Source organism: Salmo salar, chromosome ssa08, assembly GCF_905237065.1.
Source record: "Salmo salar chromosome ssa08, Ssal_v3.1, whole genome shotgun sequence".
Taxonomy (NCBI): domain Eukaryota; kingdom Metazoa; phylum Chordata; class Actinopteri; order Salmoniformes; family Salmonidae; genus Salmo; species Salmo salar.
In genome coordinates this window covers 20,165,992-20,175,575 of record NC_059449.1, presented here as the reverse complement: position 1 = coordinate 20,175,575, position 9,584 = coordinate 20,165,992, and the positions used below count along the sequence as shown (strand labels likewise).

The following is a 9,584-nucleotide window of genomic DNA, read 5'->3' as shown; positions in this document are numbered from 1 at the left end:
GACAATTGAAGGCTCACTCATTCGGGAACAATTGCAATCAATATATATTTACGCTCAGTGTGTCGTTCTGATTCTTGTTGGAGAGTAGTTCTGATGGAGAGTCTCTCTCTCGGTTAGAATGGATTTTTCAAAGCGACAATTATTAATGTCGTCATCGAATGGTTGTTTCGTTGGTCTTTGCGTTCAATGATATAATTTACTTAGCTGCAGACTAATAATTAATATCAAAGACTTGTTCTTATTCTGTCGGTATCAATAGTCTAAAAGTTAACCACGTGGTATGGTTCACTTTCAGTAGAGGAATTGGATGGTAAAACCTATAGGCCATAGAGTGTAGGCCTGGTCTGAAGAAATGTAAATCAGGGGGTGTTTTATAGTGCCCATAGAACAGGCTTGTCAAATGACACCTGGTCCTGTATGTGTCCCTGGGGGCGGGCCGATGAGTGAGCTAGACTTGGTTACAGAAATACAATTCTATCACATTACATCAGTACATAGCATCTCAATGTCTTACAAAAGCTTTATCCTTATTAATACATTCTATACAACCATTATGTTGCAAGTCTCAAGCTGATGCTATTATATAAACAGTTTTATGGTAATATGGCTATATTGTCTCTTCTGAGTATCACAAAATTGTACCAAGCGGATCAGTTCGTAGCTGGATTCTTCACCAATCTTCCATACCTTCTCCAGCACACACATGTCGCTCGGTTCTCCAATTCTATGAGTTGGAAGAATTTCCTTTGTCTCTCTATGGGCCATGTGGCCAGAGACTCTACTGGAATTTTAGAGTTTTTGCAACCCTTTACACACAGGGTGGATTGGGGGGAAGGTAGGTTGGGTGGTGGTGCAAAAAGGAGGGAGTCAACTGTCCTCCCTGTACCAAAAGAGGCCAACGTCATGACAGAGCTCTACAGCCCAGGGACAGGTTTCAATTCTTAAGGCTAAGTCCATTATTATTACCATAGCATCCTATTGTTCTAAGATTCACTTAGCCATAATATGCTTTTGGGAAAGAGGGCGCAGGTCTCTGTCACCAACACTACAGCTGTACCTGTAGTTAGTACTACATCCACACAGGTCTCTGTTACCAACACTACAGCTGTACCTGTAGATAGTACTACATCCACCCAGGTCTCTGTCACCAACACTACAGCTGTACCTGTAGTTAGTACTACATCCACCCAGGTCTCTGTCACCAACACTACAGCTGTACCTGTAGTTAGTACTACATCCACCCAGGTCTCTGTCACCAACACTACAGCTGTACCTGTAGTTAGTACTACGTCCACCAGGGGGCCACCTTTGACTCTGTCCCTGTATCTAAGGATCTGTGTGATGCTTTCTCTCCTCATGTGGAAAAGAGTAGAGCTATAGAGTTGTATAATAGTTAATGTAGGTAGATGTCATGTGGAACAGTGGAATCAGTGCAGAGAGAGTTGTGTCATGAGATGTAACCAGTATGTATATGTTATGTTGTAATAAAAGACAGGGTGGAAATATGAACTTGTTATCATAATACATGTTAAGGGTTTTTGTTCTTCTTTCTTTTCCCTTAAAACTGAAACTGTGGAGATATTGTCAGAACTTCTGCTTTTTCATTCTAACTCTCACAGTCAGCATATATAGAACAAGACCCCTATACAGTCATTGGTGGCCGGTCACACTTCAGGAGGAAGTTTCCCCTTGGTACAGATCTAGGACCAGGTTTCCCTCCCCAATCTTAACCTCAACCATTAGTGGTGGAAATGTAATATCGGCCTAAGGTCAGTATCTAGGTGCAACTTCTCCCTACACCATCAGTCACAGAGTGAGAGCCATAATGTGCTCTCCATTTGAAGGCTGGGGGTGCTGTAAACTCAGTCAGGATATATGTAGTCTATATGTATATTAACAGGATCCCAATTTATTTTAGCAGATCCAAAATTGGGACCTTGTGAATTCACACATACATCATATAACATGATATATAGTCATACAATGTAGTATATTATCAAACTAAGACTGGTGGGAGTCATATCATGTAGTATATTATCAAACTAAGACTGGTGGGAGTCATATCATGTATTATATTATCACACTAAGACTGGTGGGAGTCATATCATGTATTATATTATCAAACTAAGACTGGTGGGATTCATATCATGTATTATATTATCACACTAAGGCTGGTGGGAGTCATATCATGTATTATATTATCAAACTAAGGCTGGTGGGAGTCATATCATGTATTATATTATCACACTAAGGCTGGTGGGAGTCATATCTTGTATTATATTATCGAACTAAGGCTGGTGGGAGTCATATCACGTATTATATTATCAAACTAAGGCTGGTGGGAGTCATATCATGTATTATATTATCAAACTAAGGCTGGTGGGAGTCATATCATGTATTATATTATCACACTAAGACTGGTGGAAGTCATATCATGTATTATATTATCACATTAAGATTGGTGGGAGTCTTATCATGTATTATATTATCAAACTAAGACTTGTTGGGGTCATATCATGTATTATATTATCACACTAAGGCTGGTGGGAGTCATATCGTGTAGTATATTATAAACTAAGGCTGGTGGGAGTCATATCGTGTATTATATTATCACACTAAGGCTGGTGGGAGTCATATCATGTATTATATTATCACAATAAGGCTGGTGGGAGTCATATCATGTATTAAATTATCAAACTAAGGCTGGTGGGAGTCATATCATGTATTATATTATCAAACTAAGGCTGGTGGGAGTCATATCGTGCAGTATATTATTAACTAAGGCTGGTGGGAGTCATATCATGTAGTATATTATCACACTCAGATTGGTGGGAGTCATATCATGTATTATATTATCACACTAAGACTGGTGGGAGTCATATCATGTATTATATTGTCACACTAACGCTGGTTGGAGTCACATGGTGGCCAGTGTTCTGTTGATTTCACAATTTATCATCCACTGTGGTTGACTGACAAGGAGTTTCACAACCATAAATCACACAGACCCAGGACAGTGCAGGAAGAAGACACAGCTACAGACGTACATTAGAGTTGAGGTTAGAAGTAGAAGTTACTGTATTTGACCAGAAGTGTGTTAAGATGTCAGAGGGAGTCTATGAAATCCCAGATAGATTTGAAGATGATGAACCTGATGCAATGAAGAACACAGACATTGATGGCCAATTATATGCCAACGTAGGAGCCTTCAAGCCCAGTCCAAGAGATGGAGTTGTTGCTTCAGGTAAGATTGCATGAACACACACACACACACTACACACATAACACAGTATATATTACAGGTGAGGTTACCCTGTGTTACTAGATCTTTATTTGTCCCAATCCTGGATGATACAGTAAAACACATTACCAAAGATCTTTAATAATTTGTGATTCAGTAAATGTTCAGTGGTGGAAGAGACCCTCTGGAGATGCTGCAGTGTTGTTGGGGCTGCTGTGTGTTCTAATAACCTTTGAAAGTCAGTCTTTGCTGTCAAGTTACATATAAGCACAATATCAAATGCTCATATTTGACTGTTGTTTCCCTATATGGGCCCCAAAAGAGGGAAGTGAAGTGGATCTTTTCAGTCATTCAACTAGCTGTCACTCAAAATCTCCTCAACCAATCAGGTTCATGAAAAGAGAGGGCTGCAGGTCTTCTAGCGGTTAAGATCGTTGTAGATATCTAAGTCAGTGCAGACACCCTGAGAGACGGTGAGACCAGCAGCAAGAGAGAAGAGACAGCAGACACTGCTCCTAATAATGGACCAGGAGATCCGTACTCTGGTAACACACACTCAACCCTATTGTAGGAGAAGGTCCAAGGTCCCTCCCCTAGGATTGTATTCTCCAATGAGTTTTGAGAAAGAGGGGAGGAGAGAGGATGTGAGGAGGAATTGAGGAAAGATGAACTGAGAAAGAGATCATAGACAAGTCTGTAATACCACTATTTCACCTCTGTGGTGACTTCATCTCTCACTTTAACCACTAGGTGGAATCATCACTTAACCATTCAGCACTGTATTCCACCATCAACAAACGAACGAACGAACGAACGAACGAGACGAACGAGAGAGAGAGAGAGAGAGAGAGAGAGAGAGAGAGAGAATTGTCATAGTAGGTTGTTGTTACATCACTTTCTCACAGATCCAGTTTTGATATTTGCTACATTTGTCATCATTCCATGTCTTTACAGGCTCATCTTGTATATAGTATATCTCAACACAGTCCTCCTGCCAATTACCATCAGGCTGTTCTGTCCTCCAGTACCTAAACAACACAGAGATCCAGACAGTCAGACACTGTGGTACAAACATCCTCCTCAATTATAAACATGGTCCTATTTTTACAGCTTTAAAGACACTGTCAAAGATGAGCATACCATTATCAACACATATTTTCTCTCTCTCTTTCCATTACATTTTCAAATTCAAGTAGTACTTGGCTTCTACGATACATCTACAGTTCTCATGGAATGACATCCATGAGTCAAAACATATACTTTTAGGAACATGATTGGAAACTCTCTCTCTCATTGTTTTTCTTGTAGTCTAGTAATTATTATGCTGATAAAGTCCTACAGTATGTACACCAACTTGCCACTGTATATTTCCAAACTAGTCTCAAAACCTTTCGTATTATTCTGTACGTAAATCAGAGACACTACATTTTAATGTGATATATTACCTTTCATATGGTATATATCAATTTGTGGATGCCCGTCATCCATTTTGTATGATATGTTACAAATTACAATGTGTATGATATGTTACGAATTTGCAAATATGTACAATATGTTACAAATGTCCTAAACATATGAATTGTACTAACATTAGCTAGCTGGTAATAATTACTATGTTGATGGTTGGATACAGCGATACGGAGAAGAGGAGATAAGAGGAGGAGAAGAGATAGGAGGAGAGGAGACTAATTGAGATAGAGCCTAAGTGTCAGAGAGAGATATAGAGAAGGAAGAAGAACATTTAGAGAATGAGGAAGAGAGAAAAAATAAGACAAATAATTGATCTTTTTAGTTTTAGAGGAGAATACGTAGACATACTGTACTCTGGAAAATTATTCTTCATTAGTTTTATTAGAAACATGTCACGTGATTTTCCAAAAAAAGTGGGTCCAATTATTAACCTATGCTTAACACTTCAACAATAAGAATAACAAAAGCACAGATTAATAAATGAAGGAACAAAGTTATTTTAAAAGGTCGACCAGCTTCCTGACTGAATGTGATTGGATACTTAAAACAGTGTGACCTGGACACACATAGAGGGCAGAACATTACTGAGAGGAAACACACTCACACAAAATCAATGCTAATAGAAGGTGAGAATCACTCACAACCTTCACTGTACAAGAGACAACGTGTAGGTTACCAACAGCAACACAATGTACCATACACCAGTGGACCTGTCTACTACATACCTACACACTCATCATGGTGTCTATCTGCTGTTGTGTCTCTTCCTGGAGGTTGCTGTCTGTTCAAACCACTGGTTAAGGTGTGAAGTCTTCCCTACACCTATAACACTGTACGTTCTCAGACACAACAGACTGTTAAACTAAAGCAGCTGAATAACAGGATATACAACATAATATACTGTTTGTTGTACTGTGTGTAGATACATAAAGTACCAAAGTATATTTTAAGGTGGCAATTAGAATGAGCCTTTATATGGAGCAGTCTGAGGAGATTTATGCTAATGTGGACAGGAAGAGCTGTGGACAGGATACAGTGAACAGGAGCATAGATAAACAACCTGAATCTCAGAACACTGGTAAGTACACTGTAGTCATAGAGACACACACATGGAAGTTTAAACTAATGGTTATTATCCTTCCACTTGCCGCATAAACAATTGTGCCTATGTTAATGTGATGAGGAAGGCCGATGCCCCACGCTCCAAGGCTTCAAAATTCAACTGAGTAAAATAAACTGTAACAAACAGATTATTAAATATTCAAAAACAGAATACATTGTGTCTTCCAAATATAGGTCTTACTTCACAAGAGAAAGCTTTGGAATTGATATGCTTGTGGAAAAGGATACATGAAACGCTAAATACTACATCTCCTAAATGAAACGTTGTTCCTATAAAGACTAGAGGTTAAATGTTCTGAAATGTTTGAGGCTCTGTATTTTAGGATGTTTACTAACTGCTGAAACATTCATTATCATGTTCATTAAGTCCAATGCAAATCGCCACTGTGTACTTCCAACCTGGTCTCAATGCATTTCTTTTTATTCTGAACGTAAATACGAGTCACTCTATTTAGTGTAATATGATAGGTTTCATATGATATGAATCAATTTGTGGATGTCCATGATCCATTTTGTATGTTACAAATGACAATTTCTATGATGTTACGAACTACAATTTGTATATGTTACGAATTTGAAAAACATACAATATCTTACGAATGTCCTAAACATATGAATTCTACTAACATTAGCTAGCTACCTAATGTTAGCAAGGCTAGGAGATAGCTGTAGCTGGACACTATATTTCCTGTTAATGTGTGAAGCTGTATCTTTAACAACCACAAGTCCCCACCAACAGGAAGAGAGATGAGGTGAGAAAACATCACTTTAAAGTGTGATTGTGTCTCATTGATGATGCTATGTACAGTACCTGTGTCCACAGAGCCTGATAGCTCAGGGAAGAGATCCTCCAGAGTTGCTGCAGTGTGTCTGGGGCTGCTGTGTGTTCTACTGGCTGGGATCATAGGCCAGTCTGTCTACTGTAAGTCTTAAGTTACAATTCCTACAATTCACCAGCATTCACCTACAATTCACCAGATTATCTATTTTATTGATACACTTTGTTGTTGTTATAACAGATGATGGGGTCTCTAAGAGCTTCTTAGCCTATAAGACCAACTCATCTGCAGAGATAAAACAGCTACACACCAGCTACAACAACCTGACTAAAGAGAGAGACCAGCTACAGACCAGTTACAACACCCTGACTAAAGAGAGAGACCAGCTACAGACCAGTTACAACACCCTCACTAAAGAGAGAGACCAGCTACAGACCAGTTACAACACCCTGACTAAAAAGAGAGACAAGCTACAGACTGAGAGAGATTTTCTTAGCGGGAGGTTTACCAATCTCAGTGAGTAAACCTACAGTAATAAATTATCATTAACAATACACAACTGATCATGAGTGTGTTTTTTCATTAAGTGTCCAGTGTGATAAATTGAAGAAAATTCTTATTTTTATCAATATTTTCAAACCTGTCTTGAAGGCTGGCAGAAGTTTGAATCCAGTTGGTACTTCCTGTCAACTGAGTCTAAAACCTGGAAGGAGAGCAGACAGGACTGTCTGAAGAGAGGTGCAGACCTGGTGATCATAAACAGTGATAAGGAACAGGTGAGAGGGAGAGGGAGAGGGAGAGGGAGAGGGAGAGGGAGAGAGAGGGAGAGGGAGAGGGATGGGTGTGCAGGGGGTAGATATGATCAAACATAAACATCTGTTTATTTATCTTTCTCAACAACAGACATTTCTCTTCAACCTCAAGAAGAGAGTCTGGATTGGTCTGACTGACTCTGTTAATGAGGGGACCTGGAAATGGGTGGACGGCACCCCACTGACCACAGGGTGAGAGATGATAACTAATCTGTCAATAAGGCTCCTTTCAACCTTTTTCTATGCAGGTTACTGATATTGATGATAGCAGTCAACACAGTTAACTATCAGATGACAAATGTCTACATATTATTTAGTATTATGATGTTATAACTGTGATGTCTTATTGTTGTTAATCCTGTAGGTACTTGTATTAACAAGGTAGGTACTGGTATTAACCATGATATCTGACTGTTGTTAACCCTGTAGGTACTGGTATTAACAATGATATCTGACTGTTGTTAACCCTGTAGGTACTGGTATTAACCATGATATCTGACTGTTGTTAACCCTGTAGGTACTGGTATTAATCATGATATCTGACTGTTTTTAACCCTGTAGGTACTGGTATTAACGTGATCTCTGACTGTTTTTAACCCTGTAGGTACTGGTATTAACCGTGATATCTGACTGTTTTTAACCCTGTAGGTACTGGTATTAACCATGATATCTGACTGTTTTTAACCCTGTAGGTACTGGTATGCCAAACAGCCTGATAATGCAGGTCCTAATGGGGACGAGGACTGTGCTGAGATACACAAAGATCAGAGTCCTCTAAAGGCATGGAATGACATGTCATGTGGCAGCAAACTCAACTGGGTTTGTGAGAAAGTGTTTTAAAATCACCATGGCAACATGCTGTAACACATACAGTAGACTACAGTGCACAGAACTTCCTCCTCTGTCTCTGTCTCTCTCTCTCTTTGTCTCAAACTCATGCACACAAATGTTGTATTTGTTTGTATTAATATATTAATAAAAGTCCTACTTGTTTCCTGATATTGTAGCTTCCTGTTTACCAGAGACAACATGAAGATAGTACATCAGACTCTGCTATATGGGTCTCAAAAGAGGGAAGTGAAGTTGTTATTTTCAGTGGTTCAACCAGCTGTCACTCAAAACCTCCTCCACTAATCAGGTTCATTAAGAGAGAACAGAGCTGCGTCCGTTTCTGTCGCCATCTCCTCCTCATTGGTTAAGACTACCCACCCTCAATATCCACTTGGAGCAGTTTGTAGTCTCAAATCTATTGTATGGACATTGTAATGACCCATGTGTGTAGTCCTGGACCTCCTGAACATGTTGATGTATATTTGGGAGTAAACAGAGGGTCCAAATCAGCAGAAAAGTGAAAGGAAGGGGGAGTTCTGGAAACTCCCTGAATTATCTTGGGGCTGTTTCATATGATATTTAATATATGTTAGCAGCTAGCCTTTGTTCTCCACTTCCCCTCTATATCTTCCTGGTATGATAGTGTCCTGTCCATCATCACAAATAGAAAGTCCCATACCCTGGACAGGAGGACTGTGTTGAGATATACTCTGGACAAGATGACCATGTAGAGACATGGAATGATTTATATTGTGCTGCAGAAAATATTTTAACAATAACCACTGAAACAATCTCTCACATGCGCACTTGCACACAGGTACGCACACAAGTATGCAAACTTGTTATATTTTTTGTATTAGCATAGACACAACTACCCATGTCATCATGTTGATACTTCCCTAGAGTTAACACCTACAGCAGTCCCACAGACAGAGACACACAGATCACTCAGAGACAGAGATATCACAAGAAGCAGAGACTTAATGTATAGTTTACCTGCATAGAAAGAAAGACCCAGGCATTGTTAAAGATGTCAAAGGTCATCTATGCTGAACCAGATATGAACAAGAAGGTCAAGTTTAACAGAGGTCAGATGGAGGAGAGGATTGTGGATATCTACATCAGTGCAGACACCCTGAGAGACGGTGAGACCAGCACCAAGAGAGAAGAGACAGCAGACACTGCTCCTAATAATGGACCAGGAGACCAGCACCCAGGTAATTTGGCAGGGTACTCTCCTGACATAATCTAATGTTTTGCTTTCGCTGTAAAGCATTTTTGAAATCGGACAATGTGGTTAGATTAACGAGAGGTTAAATCACCCCAAGG

At 39.5% G+C, this 9,584-nt stretch overlaps 1 protein-coding gene across 2 annotated transcripts; it reads left to right on the top strand.

Annotated features, from left to right (window-relative positions):
- The first annotated feature begins 2,974 nt into the window (after positions 1-2,974).
- LOC123723751 (CD209 antigen-like protein E) lies at positions 2,975-8,423 on the top strand. Of its 2 annotated transcripts, none has more exons than XM_045722962.1 (6): positions 2,975-3,244; positions 6,657-6,755; positions 6,853-7,128; positions 7,264-7,388; positions 7,516-7,616; positions 8,117-8,423. In XM_045722962.1, the coding sequence occupies exons 1-6, from the start codon at positions 3,103-3,105 to the stop codon at positions 8,262-8,264; spliced, it is 891 nt and encodes a 296-aa protein (XP_045578918.1). In that variant the 5' UTR covers positions 2,975-3,102; the 3' UTR covers positions 8,265-8,423. The 2 variants fall into 2 exon arrangements, with proteins under 2 accessions (XP_045578918.1, XP_045578917.1); XM_045722961.1 differs by having other exon boundaries at positions 2,987-3,244; positions 6,642-6,755.
- The last annotated feature ends 1,161 nt before the right edge of the window (positions 8,424-9,584 follow it).